General features: G+C 45.4%; 1 protein-coding gene and 1 long non-coding RNA gene across 5 annotated transcripts in view; one reads left to right on the top strand and one right to left on the bottom strand.

The window, feature by feature from the left end:
* The window catches only part of LOC140721963 (uncharacterized), a 30,729-nt gene extending 6,530 nt beyond the window's left edge, over positions 1–24,199 (bottom strand). The window contains exons 1-3 of one of the 4 annotated variants that reach the window (XR_012097513.1): positions 24,073–24,199; positions 18,066–18,233; positions 8,908–9,026 (exon numbers count right to left, since the gene is read on the bottom strand). Coding sequence is in view for 1 of the 4 variants with exons in the window: in XM_073036788.1 (XP_072892889.1) it covers positions 6,633–8,594 (1,962 nt within the window). In the remaining 3 variants the exon portion in view is untranslated. Of the gene's footprint in view, positions 1–346; positions 428–5,744; positions 9,027–18,065; positions 18,234–24,072 lie in introns of all 4 variants that reach the window. The other 3 variants (XR_012097514.1, XM_073036788.1, XR_012097512.1) reach the window with 3 other exon arrangements.
* Positions 24,200–25,971: 1,772 nt separating this feature from the next.
* On the top strand, positions 25,972–26,978 carry LOC140721979 (uncharacterized). The gene is made up of 3 exons (XR_012097519.1): positions 25,972–26,077; positions 26,600–26,740; positions 26,848–26,978. It is a non-coding gene; the product is annotated as an uncharacterized lncRNA (long non-coding RNA).
* The last annotated feature ends 171 nt before the right edge of the window (positions 26,979–27,149 follow it).

The raw sequence follows: 27,149 nt of genomic DNA, 5'->3' as shown, positions 1-27,149 counted from the left end.
AAAAAATGTTTTAATAATAAATGTAATTTGAACCTTTGAAGTTTTCTTCTGTCGGTTTTTTAACAGCTTCCCAATCCTCTCACCACCCAGTATTTTTTGCAAAATTAAATGCCCCTCCTATGTTTTGCCTCATCCCTCTGTTAAATACTTCTACTTTGAGATGTATCCATCCTGTGCCTGTTGAATATCTTCCAGAAGTTCAAGCATTGATGTAGGGGCACAGATATCCCAGAAGGTGGAGGAACAGGTACATGCAATGAGGACTCTCAATAGGATATCTACCTTTGTTTAGCCGGGCACGGAACAGAATTTTTTGAAGGACTTAATAAAATATTACTAGTGCCACCTGGTAAGAAGATTCACAAGGATGTTGTCGAAAGGCCTGGACTACAAGGACAGACTTCATTGGCTGGAACATTTCCTCCATCTGAAGCAAACAAAATTAAAGGGTAAAAAACATTAAAGGGATAGCTCAGGAAATTATAGGCCAGTGAGTCTTACTTCAGTGGTTGGTAAGTTGATGTAGAAAATCCCAAGGGGCAGGATTTATGAACATTTGAAGAAGCATAATATGATTAGGAATAGTCAATATGGCTTTGGCAAAGACCCATCTTGCCTTACGAGCCTGATTGAATATTTTGAGGTTGTGACTAAGCACGTTAATGAAGGTAGAACCATAGATGTAGTGTATATGGATTTCAGCAAGGCCTTTCATATGGTACCCCATGCAAGGCTTATTGAGAAAGTATGGATTACGGATTAAAAGGATTACAGGTTTCCTTGCTGCATAAACATCTGAATATGCTGTGGATACCTGGAAACCAATTTTCAGGTCACACTGACAAGAAACATCAGAACCAGAAGAATAGATTTCTCTTGAGCAATGCTATTAGCTGTAAAATTATGAAATATCTCCCTCCCTTTTAGATAGGAAATTGGTGAACCATGGTGGGTGATATTAGGAGAAAGGGCTGACAGTTTGCCCATTGGAAGAGACCAAGAGTTGTACAGCATAGAAACAGGCCTTTCGTCCCCTCACATCTATGAGCACCGTAATGCCCGTGTACAGTGATCCTGCTTTCCTGCATTAGTTACAAATATCTTTCGCAAGAAATATCAGAAAGTACCTGAAATGCGATAGAGTCATAGAATATATAAACATATAAACAGGCATTGCAGACAACCTAGATTTTCTTATTCTGCCAAGCCCTATCAACTGGTGCTGCATTAGCGCCCTCCATAACCCTCTCACCCATGAATGTATCCAAATTGCCCTTAAATGTTGAAATCATGCCTGAATTCACCTATTCCACTGACAGTTTTCTTCACAATTTCACCACCTTCTGATTGAAGAAGAACTCCCTCATGCTCCCTTTACACATTGCAACTTTCACTCTTAATTTCCAGTTCTATCACACCCAACCTCAGTGGAAAAGTCTGCTTGCATTTACTCGAAGTCTGTGCTTCACAATATTGTGCACCTCAATCAATCTGCCATTTTTCCCCTATGCTCTGGGGAATACCGTACTAATTCATTCAATTTTCCCTATAGATCAGGTCCTCAGATTCTGGCATTCTACTTATAATTCTGTCTGCATTCTTGTAAACTCATTGATATCTCTCCTGTAGTAATGTATTGCGAACTGAACACAATACCTAAAATTAAGCCTCAACAATTTCTTGGGCAACCTACAGACTCCTGCATTCAATACTTTAATTCATGAATGCTTATGTGTCAAAAGATCTCTTAAAATCCTTTTGTATCTCTGATGGTATTATGGATCTGTATTCCCAGATCTGTCTGTTTTCCCACAATTCTTGTGCCTTACCGCACTCTCTACGAGTTCTACTAAAGTTTCTCTTCCCAAGCAGCTCACAATCATCAGCATTAAATTCCATCTGCCATGATTACCACCAGGACAACTCCCTTTGCGAGCTTTGATAACATTTCCCGCTGTCCACTATGTACCGAATCTTGGTGTGATCCACAAATTTGTTTTGACTATCTTAACACATTATCATCCAGATTATTTGTACAGATCAGAAACAACAGCAGACCCAGCTCCAAATACCATACTACATTAAAAGCCACAAGCCTCCAGTGAGAGGAGCAAAATCTACCCCAGTGTCTGGCTTTTCCAGCAAAGCCAATCTCTAAACCAATTTACTACCTCATCCTGAATGCTAAGTGATTCAACATTTTTGATCAACCTACCATACGGAACGCTGTCAAAGAACTTACTAAAGTGCACATAGACACTATCAACTGCCTTTCCTTCATCATGCTTCCTAGTAAAGTCATTGAAGAAATTTATAATCAGGTGGCCCCTCTACTTCCATGAGCAGAAAATTCCACAACTTCACATTTCTCTGGGAGAGGTAGATCCTCCTCTTCGCCACCCAAAATCAATTCCTCTGAATCTTGATTCTATGGCCCCAAGTAGTAATCCTACATACCAGTACAACAACATTCCTGTCTCTATCTCATCTACCCATTTCACAATTTTGTATGCTTCCATAACACACCCTCTCATTCTTCCTGGTTTTAGCATGTATCAAATAGCACAGTAGGCCAGGAATACATCTACAGTGTGATGTCCTGCATCTATACATTGCGCTATTATGGACCAGGGTTGCTTATAAGGAGTGCAGTAGAAACATAGAAACAATGAAAACCTACAGCACAATGCAGGCCCTTCAGACCATAATGCTGTGCCGAACATTACCTATTTAGAAATTACCTGGGGTTACATATAGCCCCCTAGTTTTTGAAGCTCCAGGTACCTATCCAGGAGTCTCTTAAAAGACCCTATCACAACTGTTGCTGGTAGCCCATTCCGTGCACTCAGCACTCTCTGCGTTAAAAAAAAAACCTTTACATCTCCTCTGTACCTACTTCCATGCACCTTAAAACTGCGCCATATCAGCCCTAAGAAAAAGCCTCTGACTATCTACATGATCAATGCCTATCATCATCTTATACACCTCTATCAGGTCACCTCTCATCCTCTGCCGCTTTAAGGCTGAATTCACTCAACCTGTTCCCATAAGGCATGCTCCCCAATCCAGGCATCATCCTTGTAAATTTCTTCTCCACATTTTCAATAGTTTCCACATCCTTCCTGCAGTGAGGTGACCAGAACTGAGTATAATACTCCGTGGGGTCTTACCAGTGCCCTATATAACTGTAACACTACCTCTCTCCCATTGAACTGAATCAGATGGCTGATTAATGGTAATGCACCCTATGCCTTCAACAGAGTCAACCTTTCAATGGACTAAGATTGGAACCACAAGATCCATCTGATACTCCACACTGTCTAGATTCTTATCATTACTATATTCTGCTGTCAGATTAGACCTACGAAATTGAACCACCTTACATTTATCTGTGTTAAAATCCGTCTGCCACTTCTCAGCCCAGTTTGTACCCCATCGATATTCGTTTTAACAACCCTCCACACTATCCACAACATTCTCAACCATTGTTTCATCAGCAATTTACTAAGCTATCCCATCAGTTCTTCATTCAGGTCATTTATAAAAATCACGAAGAGAAGGTGTCCCTGGTTACCGAACTCCATGCATGATTGACATCCAGGTAAACAGTTTAGATGTAAATCGAGTTGCAAAGGGGAATGCATATTCTGCAAATGTTTGGAAGGTACAAAATTAGAAGGTACAGTGATATGGATCACCTGGTAAATTAGGTAAGTAAACGCCAGGTAGCATTTAATTCTGTGTGAGGTGATGAATTATGAAAAGTTGAAACGATAATAGACAGTGAGGAAAGCCTATGCAAAATTTGCCCTTCTTAACTGTGGCACAGAACACAAACTTGGAGGAACTTTTAGGAACATTAGATAGACCCTAGCTAGCATTGTGGGCACACTTCTGATGGTACACTTCATTATGGGTATGATTACATTGGAGACAGTCGCAAGGGTGATGCAGGGATCGATGGCTAGAACTTTCCCATTAACATTGAACATTCAGGCATGACATTTAAGATTAATGTAAAATACTGAGAGATGTAGGTACAGCCACGGCCTTCTATTAGCCACAGAGTAGGGGTCAGAGGTTTTAAGAAGAGAGAGGAAGTGACATGTGAGGGACACTTCTTTCACCCAAATATAGGTGAAAAGGGCTGCCAAGGAAGTAGTGGAAATTTGGACAAATAGAAAATATATCGTTCCTCTGGATGAAGAACAAATTCTTGCTCACACCCGTTCATAAACTCTTGCTGCTCTCCTGAGAACTCTCCCCTCTTTTTCGGCACATTTCTATATACCGTTATGTGTGATGAGAAAACCAGATGGATATGGGGTCCAGTGTAGACCGCCCCCCCCCACCCTGGGAACTATGGAGAGAGGGAGAGAGAGAGGGAGAGGGGGGGAGAGGGAGGGGGAGAGGGAGGGGGAGAGGGAGGGGGAGAGGGAGGGGGAGAGGGAGGGGGAGAGGGAGGGGGAGAGGGAGGGGGGAGAGGGAGGGGGAGAGGGAGGGGGAGAGGGAGGGGGAGAGGGAGGGGGAGAGGGAGGGGGAGAGGGAGGGGGAGAGGGAGAGGGAGAGGGAGAGGGAGAGGGAGAGGGAGAGGGAGAGGGAGAGGGAGAGGGAGAGGGAGAGGGAGAGGGAGAGGGAGAGGGAGAGGGAGAGGGAGAGGGAGAGGGAGAGGGAGAGGGAGAGGGAGAGGGAGAGGGAGAGGGAGAGGGAGAGGGAGAGGGAGAGGGAGAGGGAGAGGGAGAGGGAGAGGGAGAGGGAGAGGGAGAGGGAGAGGGAGAGGGAGAGAGAGAGAGAGAGAGAGAGAGACATGATTTATGTATTATGGTTTCTTCACTGATTATTTACCTTTTGCTGCAAGGACACTTCTTTGCTAGTTAACATTGCTGCTGAGACAGCAGGGATTGGCCAGTTTGATGGATGGCTGATACCCCGTCAGGGGAGATAAAAGACGGGTCTGATGAGACACCGGGAGACACGCCACGAGACACTGTAAGAGCGTTGTGCACCCACAGGAAGGTGGGGGCTTGGAGGACTGAATCAGGAGATCGGTCACAAAGCTCGCAGTGTGATGGCAGGACCGGTGGGGGCTTGTGTGTGTGTCCACTCATGCCAGAGTGATGAGTCCACCACAGAAGAACGGTTTAGCTGAGAACAGAGGGGTCATAACCGAATGACCACGTCAGTGCAACGGAACAAGAAGACAACGGAAGGTTTGCCTGCTGCAGCTGTCTCTCTCTCTCTCTCTCTCACGTCACAACAGCAGCTACCTCGACTTAAACTGAACTGAACTGAACTCTGCATTATCTTAAAACTGTTCATTTACCCCTAGACTTTGATAGAGCTTGGTTTTGATTCTTCTTTTTACACTTCTGTATTTATTTCTGCTAACCTGTTTTATATGTATATTTGTATTACTTAGTTTACTAATAAACACCTTTAGTTACAGTACCACCAGACTCCAACATATCATTCCATTTCTGCTGGTTTGGTAACCCGGTTATTCTGGCATTACAGCATTTTGAGGTTCGCATTTGTCTGGCACAGAAGCCATTGATAGTTTATACTGATCACAACCCATTGGTATTTTTGACTAACATGAAGAATAAAAATAGGTGGTTATTAAGTTGCAGTCTGTTGTTAGAAGAATTCAATATTAAAATACAACATGTAAAGGGGACTGACAATGTAATTGCTGATTGTTTATCCAGGAGTTAGATTTGAAAGTATATCTGTGTTACTCTTACCTTGACCAGCATCCAGAGCCCCAAACTCTGCATTGTGCAGACCCGCCTCTGGTTTCTGACCCTGTTCTGTTGAACATCCAACTAATGGTTTCCCATTCTGCTTTCAGTCTTTAGAGGACAGTGGTGTTTTCCAGCAACCCTTTAGAAGCAGGCAAAATGACTCATAATGTGGAAATGAGCCATGAATAAGGAGGTTAAATCCCAATGCCATTCTTCCACAGTGCAGAGATTTGAGGGCTAAAGAACACCTCAGACAGAACTGCAGCCAGCTCGACTGCTTCAGTCTGCAGAAAATTCAAGGGAATCCTCTTCACCCACAGAGTGGTGACTGTTTGAAAAACTTCTCACAGGAAGAGCAAGCAGTGAACAACAGGGGAGGAATTAAAAGGCCTGTTGAGGAACTGAATCACTTACAGGATCCAGCCAGCCTGAGTAGACTGTCTACTGTACACTAGTTGTGTTATAAATTTACTAAGTACCAGAGACAGAGTTTAAAATACATCTGATTTATTTGTCTCAGATCCAGAATATTAAACACCAGTCCCATTAAAGGTGAATGTACAGCAGAAGGAACTCCTCCCATGCCCAGTGACAAGGGTGCAGAACTGGGTGTGGTGAGCAGCAGCAATAATTGCAGAGTTCAGCACCGACAGTCACTCTCGAAATTGCATTCAGCAACGGTGATGGACAAATATCCAGCATGCAGCTTATTGAAACTTTCTCCCCAGTGTGAACCTAGTAGTGTGTCACAAGGTTAGATTACTGAGTGAATCCCTTCCCACATTCACAGCAGGTGAACGGCCTCTCCACAGTGTGAACTCAATGATGCACATTTGGTTGAATTGGCTGAGAGAATCTCTTCCTGAAGTCTGAGCAGGAAATCGGTCTCTACCTAGTGTGAACTCGCTGGTGTTTCAGTAGATAGGATGATCGAGCGAATCCCTTTCCACACACTGAGCAAGTGAATGGCCTCTCCCCAGTATGAACTGACTGGTGTGCAAGTAGTTCGGATGACCGAGTGAATCCTTTCCCACACTCTGAGCAGGTGAACGGCTTCTCCCCAGTGTGAAGTCGCTGGTGTCTCCGTAGGTGGGATGACTGAGTGAATCCTTTCCCACAGTCTGAGCAGGTGAATGGCCTCTCCCTGGTGTGAACTGGCTGATGTGCCTTCAGTTGAGATGAGTGAGTGAATCCCTTCCCACAGTCTGAGCAGGTGAACGGCCATTTCCCTGTGTGGGTTGACTGGTGTGTCTGTAGGTGAGATGACCGACTGAATCTCTTTCCACAGTCTGAGCAGGTAAACCGCTTCTCCCCAGTGTGAACTTGATGGTGTCTCTGTAGTTGGGATGATCCAGTGAATCCTTTGCCACACTGTGAGCAGGTGAACGGCCTTTCCCCAGTGTGAACTCTCTGATGTACCTTCAGATGGGATAAGCAAGTGAATCGCTTCCCACAGTCCGAGCAGGTGAATGGCCTCTCTCCAGTGTGAATTCGCTGATGTACCTTCAGTTGGGATGAGCAAGTGAATCCCTTCCCACAGTCCGAGCAGGTGAATGGTCTCTCCCCAGTGTGAACTCGCTGATGTACCTTCAGTTGGGATGAGCAAGTGAATCCCTTCCCACAGTCCGAGCAGGAGAACGGCCGCTTCCCAGTGTGAACTCGCTGGTGTGCCTTATGTGTGGATGACTGCGTGAATCCTTTCCCACAGTCTGAGCAGGTGAATGGCCACTCCCCAGTATGAACTGACTGGTGTGCAATTAGGTCAGATGACCGACTGAATGCCTTCCCGCAGTCTGAGCAGATAAATGGCCTCTCGTCAGTGTGAATTTTCTGATGTACCTTCAGTTGTGATGACCGAGTGAATCCCTTCCCACAGTCGGAGCATGTGAACGGCCTCTCTCCGGTGTGAACTGACTGGTGTGCCTTCAGTTCAGATGAGCGAGTGAATCCCTTCCCACAGTCTGAGCAAGTGAACGGACTCTCTCCAGTGTGAACTGACTGGTGTGCAAGTAGGTCGGATGACCGAATGAATCCCTTCCCACAGTCTGAGCAGGTGAACAGCCTCTCCCCAGTGTGAACTCGCTGATGTACCTTTAGGGTCGATGACCGAATGAATCCCTTCCCACACTCTGAGCAGGTGAATGTCCTCTCCCTGGTGTGAACTTGCTGATGTGCCTTTAAGGTGGATGACCAAATGAATCCCTTCCCACAGTCTGAGCAGGTGAACGGCCATTTCCCTGTGTGGGCTGACTGGTGTCTCAGTAGGTGAGATGACCGATTGAATCCCTTCCCACAGTCTGAGCAGGTGAACGGCCATTTCCCTGTGTGGGCTGACTGGTGTGCCTGAAGGTGAGATGACCGATTGAATCCCTTCCCACAGTCTGAACAGCTGAACCGCCACTTCCCAGTGTGAACTGACTGGTGTCTCTGGAGGGAGGATGATTCAATGAATCCCTTCCCACAGTCTGAGCAGATAAATGGCCTCTCTCTGGTGTGAACTGATTGGTGTCTCAGTAGCTGAGATGACAAAGTGAATCCCTTCCCACAGACTGAGCAGGTGAATGGCCTCACCCCCGAGTGAAATTTCTGATGTAGCTTCAGTTCAGATGAACAAGTGAATCCCTTCCCACAGTCTGAGCAGGTGAACGGCCTCTCCCCAGTGTGAACTGACTGGTGTCTCTGCAGGTGAAATGACTGAGTGAATCGCTTCCCACACTCTGAGCAGGTAAATGGCCTCTCTCCAGTGTGAACTCGCTGATGTAACTTCAGTTTAGATGAGCAAGTGAATCCCTTCCCACAGTTTGAGCAGGTGAACGGCCACTCCCCGGTGCAAACTCGCTGGTGAGCCATTTGGTCAGATGATCGGGTGCATCCTCCCCCACAAAATCAGCAGATGATCAGCCTGTGCCCAGTGTGAATTGACTGGTGTGTCCACAAGTGGGAAGATCAACTGAATCCCTTCTCACAAACAGAACAGGTGAATGGCCTTGTCCAGTGTGAACTCGCTGATGTACCTTCAGTTGAAATGACCAACTGAATCCAGTCCCACTGTCTAAGCAGATGAAGGGGTTCCCCCTTTGTAAAATGATGGGCGTGCCAGTCAGTCAGATGATTGAGTGAACCAGTTGAATGGCCTCTCGTCAGTGTGAATTCTCTGATGTACCTTCAGTTGTGATGACTGAGTGAATCCCTTGCTCCACTTCTTAAGTATCTGGGCAGAGACAGCAAAACTGGTGTGTCGTGTTTGAGATTCCCATAGACAAATTTCTTGTCATTTTTAACCTGTAAAAAGATTTACAAAATCCATCAGTGGGTGAAGGTCAACATTTCAGATGAGATCACTTGAGTTGCCAAGGTGTGATCTGGCATCACACTGTGACAGTGATGTTCAACACATGTTGGAGAAGTCATCTTCTAACTGGGCACAGTGCTGGTATCTGGAATGACCATCAAATTCTCTGATGCTCCTCCTGTCTCTATAAGAATGGGGCTTTTCTGCCATCTCCAATCTGTGACCTGGCTCAGTTTGACTCTCTAACTTGGTATTATTCCCAATTCCCACTGAGCTGCATGGGTGCCTGGCCCCACAGTAACTGAAACACTCTCATGCAAATAGCCGGCAGTGCATTCCACGCACCCACCACTCTCTGTGTAAAAAACCAACCCCTGACATCCTCTTGGTATCTATTTCCAAGCAGCTTAAAACTACGCCCTCTCGTTTTAGCTGTTTCAACACTGGGAAAAACCTCTGGCTATCCACACGCTTAATGCCCCTCATCATCTTATACTTCTAAAACATGCTCTAAACATTAACAAGGAAATTATGCATTGCTTTGAGGATTTGCTGGAATTATATGGGTATAGATAGGGTAAAGGCAAGCAGCTTTTTCCACTGAGATTATGTGGGTTGGTCATGGGTAAGTAGGGAAGGTGAAAATTTAATGGAAACATTTGGAAAAGCTCTTTACTGAAATGGTCGTGAGTGTGTGGAATGAGATGCCAGCACAAGTGGTGAACATGAGCACGGTTTCACCATTTCAAAGAAGTTTGGATGGGAGCCTGGATGGTAGGGGTATGGAGGGTAATAGTCACAGTGGCAGGCAGTTGCATTAGACAGCTTAAATGTTTTTTCAGCAAATAGCCAAATAGCCTGTTTCCATACTGAACTTCTCCATGCTTCTATGACAGAGAAGCTAGACAAACTTGTTTGGAAGTGAAAAGGTAGGAGTGAGAATGGAGCAGCAATTGACTGGAGTTTCTGGGAGCAATTCGGGAGCTGAGTGATAGATACATCCCAAAGAAGTGGAAGCATTTGAAAGGCAGAAGGACACAATTGTGGCTAAAATGAGAAGCCAAAGCCTACATAAAAGCCAAAGAGAGGGCAAACAAAAGAGCAAAAACTATTGAGAAGCATTTAGAAACCAACAGAAGATGACTAAATAACAAGTCAGATGAGCTCAGTGCGTGGAATCATGATATTGTAGTCATTAATGACTCTTGGTAGCATCCAACAGTCTGAGGCATTCAGAGGAACAAAATATCCGGGGCCTCAGTATATCTTGAAAACCAAGGTTCCCTGCACCAGTCACCTTTCAGCTTTTATTTTGGCAGGCACATACAAACTCCACACCCTCAAAATTTCACTTCTGATGGCCTCCCACTTACCAAGTACTCCTTTGCCAGAAAACAGCCTGTCCCAAACCACACTTGTCAGATCCTTTTTGATATCATCAAAATTGACCTTTCTCCAATTTAGAATCTCAACCCGTGGTCCAGACTTCTCTTTTTCCATCTTTATTTTCAATTTCATGGCAATATGATCACTAATTTCTGTCACCAGCCCTGGATCATTTCCTAATAGCTTGTTGCACACTTCTAATTTGGGAATTCTATGTATTGATTAAGGGCACATTTGACAAACTCTATCCCATCTGGTCCTTTTACAGTATGGGAGTCCCAGTCAATATACGGAAGTTAAAATTTACTGGATCAACCTTTGTCTCTTGGCATGGTCATATTTCATAATCATAATTTCAATATCATAATTTTCTGTCCTGAGCACATCTGGCTTTCCTACCATGCTTCTTGCATTGTGATATACACAGCTCAGCACATTCATTGCACCATGCTCAACCATTTGATTGCTGACTCTATCTGTGGTCTGAACAACATCTGACTGGTGTCAAGAAAACAACCTCTCCCTCATTGTCACAAAAAAAAGGGAACTGATTGTGAGGACAGGAGGAATGGATACAGGCTAACCCCTTTTGACATCAATGGATCTGGGGTTAAGAGGGTGAACAGCTTTAAATTCCTCGGCATAAACATCACCAAGGATCTCACATGGTCTGTACATACCAGATGTGTTGTGAAAACAGCGCAGCAGCATTTCTTTCACCTCAGACAGTTGAAGAAGTTTGGGATGGAGCCCCAAATCCTCAGAACTTTCTACAGAAACACAATTGAGAGCATCCTGACTGGCTGCATCACTGCCGGGTATGGGAACTGTACTTCCCTTAATCACAGGAACCTGCAGAGAGTGCTGCGGACACCCCAGCACATCTGTAGATGTGAACTTCCCACTTTTCAGGACATTTACAGAGACAGGTGTGTAAAAAGGGCCCAAAGGATATTGGGGACCCAATTCACCACAACTACAAACTGCCCTGCTGCTCCCATCCAGGGAACAGTACCATAGCAAAATGACCAGCTGACTCTGGGACATCATCTTCCACCAGGCCATCAGACTGATTAATTCATGCTGATACAATGCATTTTTATGTTATATTGACTGTCCTATGTACAAACTATTTATTTTAAATTCCTATAAATTACACAATGCACATTTATTTAATCCCCTCTTGTCCTGTTCCCCTAAGTAATGAATCCCCGATCATCCCTTTGACTGTCCTCTGAAAGGTAATCCTACCAACAGTTTCTAAGGTGGTCCACCTGCTGTTGTGCGAGATAGCAACAAGAGTACTCTGCAATGTTTATTTAACCTCATTTCCCTTACTGACTCTCAGCCAGTTTCCTGTGTCCTGCACCTTGGGTGTAACTCACCCTTCTTCATGTCATATCTATCACCACCTCCAACTCCTGGATGATCTGGAATTCATCCATTTCCAGTTCCAACACCTTAAAGTGCAGGTTTACAAACTGCAGCAGGATGCACATCTTGTAGACGAGGGCACCAGGGACACTGGAGGTCTCCCCACCTTCCCACCAATGTACCTTCTAATTTGCAATGACCAGTGTGCACATAAATCTTGTACAGTGCTTTTTTTTTTAACCCAGTGACAACATGTGCACGGTGAATTTTATATAGAGAGGTATTCATTTTAACAGCTAGCAAATCACTGTTGATAAGAACTTCGATCTCCAAATGGTTCGATCCAGTTCATCTGCACTCTGACACAACCTCTGTAGCAGGCCTGTAATGGGCAATAAAGGATTTTATCACCAGAGCTTTTGGACATTGTCCATCTGTGGTTTCCTTGCTAAATTACACTTTAAAAGTCAGATTTCCAAATATCAGTCCACTTCTTCCCACTTGTAAATTCTCCAGCAATATTTGCATTGCCACAATATACGCAGGTAACACCAGTTTCTGTATTGGACATAAATGTTTCTGCTGAGCCCTCATGAGGAATTGAGAATATAAAGAAAAAGAAAATCATTTTGAACCTATGTAACCTCTGGCTAAGAGAATAATTGAGACTGAAAAGGAATTTTTGAACTGTCTTCAACAGTTAGCTAAGACAGGCTCATTATCGGTTCTCTGCAACTTGCAGAGAGACTCACTGAGAGCTGATAACATTATACATTGTACCCTCATTAGTTGATAACATTATACATTGTACCCTCATTTGAGTAAAGGGAGGAGGGCTTGACGATAAGGACAGGGATCAACATCTGTCTGTAATTAAGTCAGGGCCTTGCAAAGGGAATAACTGATGACTGGACAGTACATCCATCTGTAATTAAAACCTTAATTTAGAGAACGCTCTTATCTGCGTAATAAAGTTTTGCACCAACAGACTTAGTGGGCGTACCAGTTCAAATAACATCCTGCAATAGTAATGTCTGGGGTTTACTATGTATAAATACATGGCTGTAACCTGACTGAGTCAGTCCACTTGTCAGAAGGTGGCAGTGCTTACGTGCCTTCCCTTTGACAACTGGGTCTCAAACTCCTACAGGAGAATGCACAATAAACTGTGGTGATGATAGCTGGTCTCTCGGTGACGATAAGAAGCTGGTCTCCCAAGTTTTATTCAGATTCAACTTTAACATTTAGCGTCACCAACAGGATCCCAATATAGGGAGTGCCAAGCAGACGGGCTGAGTAAGCAGCTGGACCACTTTGGGGACTGCGGAGACTGACTGGGCGCCCAATAGATATTTTATCTTTTGTCGTTTTCCGTTAGTTCCTTTGGAGGTACGGTCCCTCGCCCAAGGCTGTTCGCATACCTTGATGAGATCGAGAAAGAATCTGTCGGGAGACTTGTATAAGGTAGGCAAAATTTTACTAAGTGGGCTGGAGGCAGATGTGCTGGGTAAATTTATTATGTGGGCAGGGGGTACCAGCAGGGTATATTACTTGGAGAACATGGGTCAATTGCCGTCGATTGCTTTGAATGGGCCAGGAGCAGCCCTACACAATATGAGTGAGAGTTTTCCAGACAAGGAAAAAGATTTGTGAATGTTGAGTGCAGCGCTGAATAAGAAATTGGGGAACAAAATGTGGCCACTGGGGAGGAACCAGGGATATTACCTCATGAAAACAAGCAGTAAATTTGATATGGAGAAAGAAATGTGGAAAGAAGTGGAAATTGTTGAAAAGGGATTTGAAGAAAAAGGCAGAAGTAAAGTGGAACAATATATTATTAGCAAGTTGGAGGAATAATGCATGTGAGAAAGGGATACAATTATGTACCGCAGAAGGAACGCCAAAGGTTGGGAGACGCTAACAGTGGAACGTGAATGGCTGGATGGGAGCCACAAACGAGAGCAGGGAAAACAACGTAATCAAACCAAGGCCGGCCTAGATAGGAGAGAAGGGCAGGAACTTCACTCTGAAGTTCGAACTGATAGGGAAACAAGGGATCCCAAACCTATGTCTGGCATACCAACCCTGTTTGAGGACAGTAACCGTGATGAGGAATGGGCACCCACCGTATCCCCCCCCCCACCCACCTCAGAGACAGAGACGGCTCGCGTAAGACAGCGGTGGCAGGGAATGGGAGGTCCCTATACCCTGAGATCCAGAAAGGGAATACCGAGAATTATTCTGAGACAGGGAGGGAAGAATCCAATAAAACCCCAGTTAATGGCTCCACAAAGACAATTGCCCACCCGAATGCTGCCCAATCCATGAGCAGGAGGAGGGACAGCCCTCAGTGATTCCTGTGTATGCACCCTGGAAGCCTCCAGAACTGATAATGATCATGAATCAGGTCCCAGATAGAAAAGAAAAACCAGCACAGTTTGCTCAGTGTGTCCGCAGTACTATACAAATGTTTAATGTCACCCCACAAGATTTATTCGGTCTCTGCTGCACAATTCTCTCAGCTGCTGAGGAGTGGAAATGGAAAGCAGAATTGAGATACCAAACCTGTCAGGAGTTACAGGCGGGAAACCATAATGAGAATGAACAGACAGACCAGATTATTCAAGCCTTGGAAAGGGCTCTCCAGCAACCTGTAAACATCACTAAAGTACTTGAATGCAAACCAAAGCCTGGGAAATTGAGACCAGACTATTGGGAGAGATTTGAGGCCTGCTGTAGCCCTTCTGTAGGAGACCATGCCTTTAAAGATGGGAATCTGTACCCCAGGTTTAATGACTTACTCCTCCAATGCTTACCAACTAGGTTAGCCAACATGATTAAAACAAATTATATGGATTGGCCTGACAATGACCAAAATCGAATGTGACGAGCTTTGACATATTATTGTGACCGGGCTTTCGAATCCCGATCAACCCTGAAGGGAACTAATACTAAAAGTGAATATGTTCAGCAGGAAGAAAGACGCGGGTTATATCTGGGGATCAGAAATGGGAACAAAAACCTACCAAGGGACAGGTGGGGACAATGACCTGTTTAGAAATTGACGAGCAAGGATGCTTCCTACCGTGAGTACCACCTCTCAGGAAGAGCTTAATGTAATATTGCAGGTTGCTGGAATTCCAATTCTGTTTCTGATTGATGTGGGGGCAATCCCAAACACTCTCAATCAGGAAATAATAGTAGAAAAGGTATTTCAGCCATCAGACGCCACAATCAGTCCGTCTGGGTTCTGCAGATGGAATTCCGGGGGAACCAGTGTGACGTTTCATTTCAGTCACCACCAGACATCTTCCCCAGTTTCTGACCACCCAATGGTGGCACTTAATCTGGACTCCACTGCTTTTGAACCCCTTCTGGCAGCGGCCAACTATCATGTGACTCTGTGCTACGTCCCTATGGGGTGCTCAACTAAGTTAAGCCAATACTATGCACCCCTCGAGGTCCATTAGTTCCCAGTCACGGTGATTGGAGAGGCTAAAGCAAGAGAGGGCAGTGAAGTTCTGGCCAAAGTTCCGGATTTCCTTTGGCGACAGAGAGGACTGGTGGTTCCCCATACCACTGTGAGGGTTTGCCTTGGGTTCAAGCCAAAGAGCCTAGGGTTCCTCGCTTACACCTTGACGAAACAGGGATTCCAGTCAAGCAACCTTCCGTGACTAAAGCAGAACGGGTTTGCCAGACATGTGGGAGGTACGTACTTTTCAGGGGGACGCCTCTGAGGAGGAGTGCAAGCTGTAGTTCCAGGTGGGGTGCCAGAAAGACCCCGACCGAGGTCTCTGGATCACCCCAGTGGGACAGGTTTGTGTTCCTACACAGTTTTCACCAATACTGATTTGTAATATACATTACTGTACGCATCTGGGAAAGGAGGGAATGGTTGGTAAACTGTACCCTGCACACCGGGTATGACTCCCTTGACAGGTGGACCTTTTTCGTGTCTACAAGTTGATTTTATTGAATTGTCTAGAGTAAATTGCTATAGATACTGCTTAGTTATTATAGATGTGTTCAGTAGATGGATTGAAGCTATTCCAACTACCAGTAATACTGCTATGACTGTTGATAAGGTATTATTACGGGAAATAACTCCCAGGTATGGCCTGCCACAGATGCTGAGCTCTGACAATGGCCCACGCTTTGTGGCGAAAATAAATGAAGAGATATGTAACAACCTAGCTATCAAGCAACATTTCCACTGTGTCCACCACCCATGGGCCGCTGGCTTAGTGGAAAGAGTCAATGGCACTTTGAAGAGTAAATTAGCCAAACCAACAGCGGAGACTGGACTCACTCGGTTGAAGGTCGTATTGCTAGCCTATTCTACATGAGGGTTACCCCACAGGGGAAAAGAGGGCTGTCACCAGCTGAAATCATGTATGGATGGCCCATGAGGACACCCTGGGGACTTGTGTACCATTGCTCCCAGAAAGTCTACCAGCAAAATTGGATTTGCATACCCTAGGGGAAGTGATGGGGAAATATATATGCCAACCAACCAAAATTCTCCAAGCATTACATTCACAGGTACAACAGGCTTACAAGGAAGAGAACTACCCCGCACAGAGGAGTGACTATCCCACCATTGGACCTGGGAATATTGTCCTGATCAAGAACTGGGATTGTGGGAAACTCGGATCTCGGTGGAGCAACCATATCAGGTGTTACTGACCACTCCACGAAGAGCAATCTCAGTGGATACATCAAACAGACTACAAATGTGCTACTGAAGGAATTGAGTAGAAGGACTCTCTCGGACTAAAGGAAAATGTATTGGTTGATTGTGGTGTTTGTGTTTGTCTTTGAGAGGGCTCACCCCAGCATCCAGGGGCCCCCACATTAACATTTTTCTGTCACTCTGCCCCACCTATGCCAAAAATGTAGAACCTGCTGGGTTTGTGTCAAAATTCCACAGCATGGAAAAACTATGATTCCAATGACAGTAATCCCACTCAACCACAGTGAGGAACTCTCAGCCTGGGCTTTCTCAAATAACACCCGGGGAAGTGAGATGAGGAACTGCGGTCCAGTCAGAGATGACTGTGGCTGTCAGCGTTCTGAGGGATGGTACCTCAGGCCTCCACCAAACAGAACTTCCTAGACTGGGAAACATGCATCCTGGCCATACTTGCAGGTGCCCAGCAGCGGAGAGGAACAACTGAGACTGAGCGATTTTGGATGATTACTTTTCTCTCCTAAAGAGTAGCCAGGAATTCACCAGAGATAATCAATTTGGCTACAGCACTTGAGTAGCCGGACACAATACTGCAGAGGCTCTGACAGAAACACAGACCCAAGTAACAGAAATATCCACTGAAATGAATGCAATCCAGCAAACAGTCGTACAGAATCATTTGGCTTTAGATCTTATCTTCACTGAGAAAGGGGGAACCTGTGATATTAGTGACATAGAATGCTGCACTTATATCCCTGATGAGTCCATTAACATTACATCCCTCTCCGAGCACACTGCCAAGGAGATTGACAGCATCAAGAAAGTAGGGTAGGATCGAAGGGTTGAAGACCTGTTAGGTAATATGTCGGGCATGATATTGCATTATGGCCCAATAGTTGTACATAATGATCAAAAGGAAGGAATGATAATGTATGTAAAAGGGTTAACACTTTGTTAAACAAGAGCAGCCTGTTTTTCTGAAAGAAACTGCTGATATTCAACAGATGTGCTAAGCCATGCTGAGCCGTATTTCTTCTTGAGGGAAGATAGATAGGGCTTCAAGATGCTTATCTCCTTGTGCACTCATGCGTACAGATAGGACAGCTGCAGTCTGGTCTGTGTGTGTAAGCCATTATGACTATTTTGTAAATTGTCTTCAGGGGCTGTCATGTAGTAAATAACTTTGGCTCCAGCCTGTCTTGTGTGGGGAGTACCTGGATGGATATATCTGTGCTGTAAGGGGTATTGTTAGTCAGTTAGTGGATTGGGCAGCAATAGTCATAGACTGTTCCTGTTTGAGCGACTAACTGAGTAAGGCCTGGGTGCTTGGAGTAAAGAGTTTGTATTTATACGGTCTCTGAGTGACTTTTTCCAGATTCGACTTCCACAGAATGGGAGTGGCTTTAAAGGACTGAGCTGCTGGAAGCACATTACCAGACCTGGAGTGATTGCAACTGTGTCTGACAGAGGCATAACTGGTTCTGCTGGGCACATTCAGTCTCACTCCAACTATTCCCTACCTTCCCTTGTACAGGTATGTACTGTCTAAATGACCAGTGATTGAGTAAATGAGACTCACCAAACTTTCTCCTGAATGAATCACTGGAATCTCTGAGTCAGATGGGTTCTCTCCAGTTGATGCTCTCAATCCTCGGGCTGGTTCACTTCTTGCTGGTCCCTCGTCTTCAGTCGTGGTTTCCTTCCAGTTGGGGTTTTTCTTCCAATAAATCTCTCACCCCAGGTCTAACTTTAACATGAAAGATAATGAAGCACATTAACAATAAAAAGAACCAAACATTTCTGCTTAATGTTACTAAGAGCAAAACTCACTGAAATGTAAACATTGACGGCAGATATAATGATCTCAGTGAACAATCTTTTATTGTCCCTCAAACATCACAAAACGATATGGGATAAGAAGGAGCCATCATTCAGTCATGGTAAGACATAAGACACAGGAACAGAATTAGTTGATTCAATCCATCTGGTCTGCCCCACCACTCAACCATGGCTGATTTTTATTCAAACACCATATTCCTGCCTTCCCACTGTGACCCTAAAGTGACTTAGCAATCATCAATATATTAATCTCTCTCATAAACATACCCAAATGGCAGCCTCAACCATCATCTGCGGCAACAAATTCCACAGATCAGACATCCTTTGGGCAAATATTTTTTCACATCTCAGTTTTAAAGAGAAACATCTTTTTTCCGAGACTGTGCTGTCAGATCACAGATTCTCTGTCTAATGGAAACATCCTCTCCATGTCCACTGTATCCAGGCTTTTCAGCATTCGGTAGGTTTACTTAACCATACATCCCTCCACCACCCCCACCGTCCCTCTGAACTCTATTGAACACAAGTCCAGAACCATCAAGTGCTCCTCATACATAAAGTCAATCATTGCCGATATTATTCTTGCAAACCTTGTTAGCAACAACTGTACTGCACACATTTCCAGGAATAAGAGACAAATTGGTACCAGGGTAATTTGCAGGCAAAGTTGTGCTTTCTTCACTCTTCTACCATCACAGAACGAGCCATTTCTGTTTCCAGGTTCAAAGAGGTCCATTTCAGGAAATATAAACCATTCCAGGGTGAATGTAATAAAAAGCTGGAATTACCAGAAACACTCAGCAGGTAAGGAACAGCTGTAGGGAGAGGAACAATCCTTGCAATTCAGGTTAATAACGTTTCATGAGAATGGCTTCAAACATTTTCAGTTTTTAGTACAGATGCCCAGTATCTTGAGTTTCTGTTTGATTCCCACTGCCTGACAGCTTGATCCCCAAGGGCATTTTACTTGGATCTAAAACTGTGATATCCAACCTCACAGAGTCACACAGCTGAACCTGCCACTTACCCACCCTGAGAGTCTCACACATCGTCAGCACATCTCAGACTGGGTAGTGCAATCCGGGATTTCCCCACAACCAATGTCCAGCTTCTCGAGATATCTTCTTCATTGCAGAAGGACGAGCATCCAGCCCCATCTGTAGAAGCACTAACCAAAGTCAAAGCCAAAACACCAACAGTTCCATATGCCTGGAATGCCGATCGCAGGATTATAGCCCAAGCACCAACTCTCCCAGTACTCCTTGCTGCCAGTAAAACGCTATAGTGTGTCAGCCAGTCATTCAAAAACTAGCACCTCCACACCAATGCACAACAGAACTGGTACCTGATGACCCTCTGGCATTCCAGCTAACAAAAACCGATTCTGGAAATAACTCAGCGAGGCCAAAGGTGCAAAAGAACACTTCACAATGAAGACACAGGTTAAAAGAAAGATTGCTGATATATAACATTGCGGAGGTGGGATACAGGGTGGACCGAGGTTGACCCAGATGGTTGATGTATATCACTGAAGCAGGAGTGAGGAGACTGGACAGAGGTTGAACAAGATAGGCAGGGAATGAGCAGATGGAACCAGGTGGGAGAAGGGATCAAGGACAATCAGTGATCAATACACAGATACTGAATTAACAGCATACACTACTGTATGAAAGATTCTAAAATGACAAAGTTAGAACAAACAACAAGAACTCTGCCACATATACTTTGACCCTCACCACATTTTTATCAACACACCATAGAAACTTTCCCATCTGGACAGTTCAGGTTTTGCATGGTAACTGCTCTGCCCGTGACTGCGAGGAACTACAGAGACCTTTGGATCAGCACATCACAGAAACCATTCTCCCCCCTAGGCCTCCCAGTCCCTCGGTAAAGCAGGCAGTGAAATCAAAGATCCCCACAACCTGGGAAGTTCTTCTTTCTCACCCACCACAATTGGGGAGAAACAACAGCCATAAAGCTGAAGGAAGCGAGGCCAGTTGAGGGAAGTTAACGGATCTCAGTGGCCAACATCAGATGTCCCAACACAACACAGAGGAAGCATCACCACCCATCCGGGGACTGTATGAACACACCACGTGATCTTGCATCACAAAACAGAGGGCAGGCCAGATCTGCGGTAAAAAGCCTCAAGTGACCTGCTGGCGGGACTTCCTTTTCAATTCTGCGGAAATAGACAGCCCGGACTCCTGGTTTGGATCATTGAATGCAAATGAAGAGAAGTCTACACATTTTTGACGAGCCCGGGTAACTGGAGAAAACAACACAAGTTTGTCCAACCTCTCGTTATAGCTCATGTACTCTAATCTAGACATTATCCTGTAAACCTCTTTTACACCCTCTACTATTATTATGACATTTCACATTCTTAAAATAGTGATCCTAACTGACCTAATACAGGGAATGTTTTCTAGGATTAAATGTCAGGAATTGTGAAAAACTGAGTTTAAATGTAATTGGCTACAATGCGTGCAAACTTCTGCATTTTAACTGTGGCCATTAACATGAAAAAGAAAATTTGCCAGTATATCAAGCAGATAAATGTCAAATTTTCTGTTCTCATGGATGAATCAACAAGCATTAAGACCACCCTAATCGATTATTTGAACTGTGAAAGTGATAAGGCAGGTGGTCCCCATTTTATGTTTTTAGATCTAATCGAACTGCCTGATCAGAAAGCTGCAACTATTGCTAAGCATCTATTGAACTGTCTCAATAACCATGCGTTTGATGACTCTTACCTGAAACAGAACCTTGTAGCTTTTGCTAGTGACAGAGTGAGTGTAATGCATAGTGCCAAATCTGGTGTTGCTACAATTCTCAAGGAACATTACCCTGATGTGACAATTTGGCACTATCTTAATCACAGATTAGAACTTGCAGTAGGTGATTCGGTGAGAGAAGTGCACAAAAAAAAAACCATTTTCAAACATTTACGGACAAATTGTACTCTGTTTACAGTAGATTACCTCTGAACTGTCTGAATGTGCCTCTCAGAATCAGAATCAGGTTTATTATCACCGGCATGTGTCATGAAATATGTTAAATTTGCAGCAGCAGTTCAATGCAATGCATAATACAGAAGAGAACAGAAAATGAAACAATAAAAAAATAAATAACTAGATCAGTTACAGTATCAGGGGTGTCAAACTCATTTTAGGTCACGGGCCGGATTGAGCAAAATGCAGCTTCATGCGGGCCGGATCAGTCAGACGCGTGCGAACGCAGCTTTCGTTGCCTCCGTTTTTTCAGCCTGCTCTCATGTGTCTCAGTCTCTGCTATAACTACAAAGTGTTTCACTTTACGAACTCCATTTCTTATGAAGAAGACTGCCGAGGAAGACTGCCGAATAAACACTAAAAACCCTGATAACCTGGTACCTGAATAAACTCAGCATTAGCCATATCATACGCCATTGGCGCTTCGATTACTGGGGCCAGCTTTAATAGTAATTAGATATTATCTTGCGGGCCAAAGATAATTCCACCGCGGGCCGGATTTGGCCCGTGGGCCTTGAGTTTGACATATATGCAGTATATGTATATCTGGGACACTTGCTCATCGTGATGTTTATAAATGACCTAAATGAGGAAGTGAGGGATGGTTAGTAAATCTGCTGATGACACAATGGTTGGGGGTGTTGTGGATAGTGTTGAGGGCTGTCAGAGGTTACAGCTGGGCTGAGAACTGGCAAATAGAGTTCAACCCAGTTAAGTGTAAAGTGATTAATTTTGTTAAGTCAAACATGATGGCAGAATATAGCATTAATGGTAAGACATGGCAGTGCGGAGGATCAGAGGGATCTTGGGGTCTGAGTCCATAGGATACTCAAAGCTGCTATGCAGGTTGACACTGTGGTTAAGGCGGTCTACAGTGTATTGACCTTCATCAATCATGGGATTGAATTCAGGAGATGAGAGGTAAAGTCACAGCTATATAGGACCCTTGATACACCCCACTCTGCTCAGTTCTGGTCGCCTCACTACAGGAATGATGTGGAAGCCTTAGAAAGGGTGCAGAGGAGATTTATAAGGATGTTACCTGGATTGGGGAGCATGCCTGATGGAAAAAGGTTGAGTGAACTTGACCTTTTCTCCTTGGAGCGACAGAGGATGAGAGGTGACCTGACAGAAGTGCATAAAGTAATTGATCATGTGGATAGCCAGGGGCTTTTACCTGAAATTGTTGCCACAAGAGGGCACAGAGTGCTGGGGAATAGGTACAGAGGGATGTCAGGGACAAGTCTTTTACTCAGAGAGTGGTGAGTGTGTGGAATGGGCTGCTGGCAACAGTGGTGGAGGCGGATACGATAGGGTCTTTTAAGAGACTTTTGGATAGGTACCTGGAGACATCAGAGAAAAAAAGAGAAAAACTAGCTTAGAAAACTAGAGGGCTATGGGTAACTTTAGAAATGTCCAAGGTCGGGACATGTCGGCACAACTTTGTGGGCCAAAGGGCCTGTATTGTGCTGTAGGTTTTCTATGTTTCTGTGAATAGATTAAAAATCATGCAAGAAACAGAAAAACTATATATTTTAAAAGTGAGGTAGTGTTTAGGGGTTCAACGTCCATTTAGCAATCGGATGGCAGAGAAGAAACTGTTCCTGAATCACTGAGTGTGTGCCTTCAAGCTTCTGTACCTCTCTATCTGATACTAACATTGAGAAAAGGGCAAACCCTGGGTGCTGGAGGTCCTTAATAATGGACGCTGCCTTTCTAATCCTCTGGTAATCTTATAAACGTCTATCCAGTCTCACTCCAGCCAGCACAGCTCCAGCGAAAACAACACAATTTTGTCCAACCTCTTATTATAGCTCATGCCCTCTAATCCATGGAATATCCTGGTAAACCTCTTCTGCACCTTCTCCAAAGCCCTGACATCCTTCCGAAAATGAGGGCACTCTAGGTGTGTTCTAACTAGTTTTATAAAACTGCAACACAACTTCCCGACTTTTGAACTCAATGCTTCAACTAATAAAGACAGCCACGCCATTTGCCTTCTTAACCACCCGATCAATCTGTGCAGTCTCTTTCAGGGAGCGATGAACTTGGAGTCTGAGATCCCTCTGACCATCAACACTGCTCAGGGTTTTGCATTTAACAGTGTACTGTCTCATACATTCGACCTACCGAGCTGCCAAGATGATCATCACTGATCAAATCTCACTGAGATTTCTCAGGTCCTGCTGAATTGGATGTCAAGTGCACAAGTACGGAGAAACACTGACTTGTAGTAGCATCACAGGCAAGTACATTCAGATAACACAGAACATAAGTTATACAATGCTCCGTCAGTAAAGAGATAGAAATACGTTTAACGTCATCCTGCTAACAGGACCAGAGCAACAGGCGCTGAGCGGCGGCTCATCTCAGACGGGTCGGTGTGAAGGTCTCACAACCCGGACCGACCCCGGCAGATTCTGTTAAGGAAGCGAGGCGAGGCCGCCAGTTCGGGGAAGTTCATCCCCTCCCCCTTCAGGTTTCACCGATCCCCTTGTGCTTCTCTCCGCCCCCCACCCACCATCTTTTATTCTCCAGTCCCGCCGAAGGATTGCGGCCGGTAACGTTGACTGTACTCTTTTCCTAGCTGTTACCTGGCCTGCTGAGTTCCCCCAGCATTTTGTGCGCGTTGCTCGCATTTCCAGAATCTGCAGATTTTCTCTTGTTTGAGTTTAACTCACTGCCCGACGTCAGACCTCCCCTCTCGGGACCAGATTCAGTACTCACCGAAGGGAAATTGTTGGTGTTGTCCCGCAGAGAATAATCCATTCCTGGCTCCCCGTCCTAGCGGTGGAGGACCCCTCCCGATCCCGATCCCTAAGCCGACCCGCTTCCACAAAGAACGAAAAAACAACGGAGCATGCGCGATCTGTAATAGCGTCATCAGGCAGTGGGCGGGGCCTCAGAAACAAACCCACAGGTGCTGCGGATCCGCGGTGAAACATGGTCACGTGACTTTGGGTCTCCCACGTGACTCGGAGTCTCTGCTCCCCTGCTCACACGCTGCCCAATCCACCGCCACATTTCCCACATCATTTCAGTATTTCCCTATCCTATTTTTATACGTACACCGGATACGTATTTAGCTTTTCCCCTCCATATCTTCCCCGATCCCTTTCCCTCCACTGCCAGGTCACAGAGTTCTCGGAGTTAGAGTTTCGATTTCCATCCCGGTCAAACACAAAATTTAGACCACACAGGGAATGTGCAGGTTTCATTTAAATCAGTCTATGTTTATAAACACTAATTTCTATTCACATTCCTCTGGCCTCACTGGACAGGAACACTGAAACATCAAGTGAGAAACAGGTGGGACTTTCAGCCCCTCTAACCATCAACAAGATGACGGCTGCTCTCCCATCTCAGCCACACGTTCCTCCCCGATCCTCATTTCCTCGATCCCTTCGGTCTCCACACATCTGCCAGCCTCTGTTTTATGTGAGGACAGTCACCAAGTCTTCACCGCCCTCTGTGGTGGGGATTTACAGACATTCACAACCCGCGGAGTGGAGACATTTCCCCTCATCTCAGTCCCAGACAGTCCACCCACTTTTCTAGAGACTGGGATCCCTGGTGCAACCGGTAATGATGTTGTTCATTTCAATGTGTTCACCTCTCAGTCCTCGATTCTCTAAATGAAAGGGTTATCACATTTGATCTTTCTCCATATGATGACCCACCACTCCAGGGATCAGTCTGGTGAATCTTCATTGCACTCTCTGTAACAAATACTCTCTAACCTCTTTGTTAATCCTCTGTGGAATTAATTTCCACCTTCTGTAGCCCTGTGTTTCGCCAAACACTCAACACCCACCCCTGTCACTATTTCCAACCCCACCTCCCCCCTCAGCTGGATCCACCTCTCACTCCCCAGTTCTTGCCCCATCCCCACCCCTCAGCTCTTTTCTCTGACTATTTCCCGTCCACTCTCAGTCCAGAGGGAGGGTCTCGGCCCGAAATGTTGACGGTCCATTTCCCTCCACAGATGCTGCCCGACCCACTGAGTTCCTCCGGCAGTTTGTTCTTTGGTCTGTATAACCTGTGTTAGTATGGGGAGCGGGATTTTACACCATATTCCAGGTACAGTCTCAACAAAGACAAATAATTGTCACTTTGCCCAGGCCATTGGCCCTCTTGCAGGGCAACACGTTTGCCGGTGTTTACCCCCCAATGTGGTGAATCCCTCTGTTCGTTACCACAGATGAGCCCCTCCTGTCCCCACCGGTACAAACATCCTGTCCGCCCCCTCCCACACCATTTTCATCCTTTCAATAAAATCCCGCCTCTCCTCACTTTTTATGTCGTGATCCCTCCACGGAGAAGCGGCATCGAGCGATGGATCGTGTGGTCTCCTACTACCTCCTCAGACTCCGGCTGTCGGAGACGCTTCAGAAACGCCCCCAACTTTCCTCGGATGGAAATAGATATAAATCAAAAAGCGGGACATTTTCTTTGAAATTCGTTCCGCTTTAACGTGCAGTTCCAGCTGCAGCCGGAGACGGCTCAACGCCCGCTGGGCTGGTCCGCCTTCACTACTGGGTGTAACCAGTGATTGACATCACTTCGCACCAATGGGAATAGCGCAGCTCTGCAATCAATTCAATTCCTCTGTTGACTGTTCGGGGAGGGGGGCGTTGGCTCGTGCTTAATTGCTCAGCCGTTAAACCGAAAAAGCTCGAGCACAGCAGCGTGTGTGTGACGTCAGGCACCGTGCTCGTGACAGCAGATGCAGGTATGAGGAGACCGTGGGTGACGTCAGGCGCGTGGGGGCTCCTGTGTGACGTCACGTCAGGGGGAGCGCTTAAATTTTAAAACACCTTTCGTTTCGTACGATGTGGAACAACAAAATTAAATTGGGGTTTCAGCACTGAATCCGGTGCTGTGTGACGTAAAGTCCTGTGTCCAGTTGTTGACTGAGTGGGCAGCGCGGTTTTGTCTCGACTGGAGGCTCCAGGCTCTCCTCAGCCCCGGTTTTAACTTTGCGACCGAGCCCCGGCTGTGGGATCAGTCCCTTGTGGTTCTCCGAGGGGTTTGGGGTGAAGGGACGGCTCTGTCTGTGTGTGGGTAGAGATTATGAATGGAGTGTGGGTCCGGGTCCGGGTCCCGAGACGAATTAAGCTGTAAACAAGGGGGGATCTGGTGAATTGGATCAAACAGCTTAGCTCGCGTGTCCTTTCAGGAAACAACAATCATTTTAATGACTGTCCAATCTCGCTGCTAACAAGATTACGTGTTACAAAATTGTGTGTTACAGAGCCCCAGAATCTAGGACAGCCGTCATGGGCTGCGAGTGCAGATGGGGAACGAGGTCACTGAATTGTACATCAGAGAAGGTCACCGGTTTGTACAGCCTCCTATGAGATCTGCTGGCACATCGGGAGTCTGAATGGGAAAGGTAATAGGGAAGGGGCTGAGGAGAGAGTTTAAACATGTTCAGGGGTGGAGGGGTACAGGAGCTGTCTCATAGATCGTTTTGATTGTTTTTTGTGTGTAATCTCACAGGTGGTGCCTGAGGAAGAAGCTTGTTGACGGAGGATACCCAGAGGCGAGTAGGTCAGACACAGAATCAGGAATTGAATTGAATTGACTTTATTTCTTACATCCATGAAGAGTAAAAATCTTTACGTTATGTCTCCATCCAAATGTGCAACGTGCAATCATAGTAATTTATAATAGTTTATAATAAATAAAACCGACAATGTAATATAGAGTACACTCAAATCAGCATGTGTTCATCAGTCTGATGTCCTGGTGAAGAAGCTGTCCCAGAGCCTGTCGGTCCGGCCTTTTATGTTGCGGTACCA

The sequence above is a fragment of the Hemitrygon akajei genome, unplaced genomic scaffold, assembly GCF_048418815.1.
Source record: "Hemitrygon akajei unplaced genomic scaffold, sHemAka1.3 Scf000066, whole genome shotgun sequence".
Classification (NCBI taxonomy): Eukaryota; Metazoa; Chordata; class Chondrichthyes; order Myliobatiformes; family Dasyatidae; genus Hemitrygon; species Hemitrygon akajei.
The sequence above is the reverse complement of the archived record's forward strand: the minus strand, read 5'-3'. Positions and strand labels throughout refer to the sequence as shown.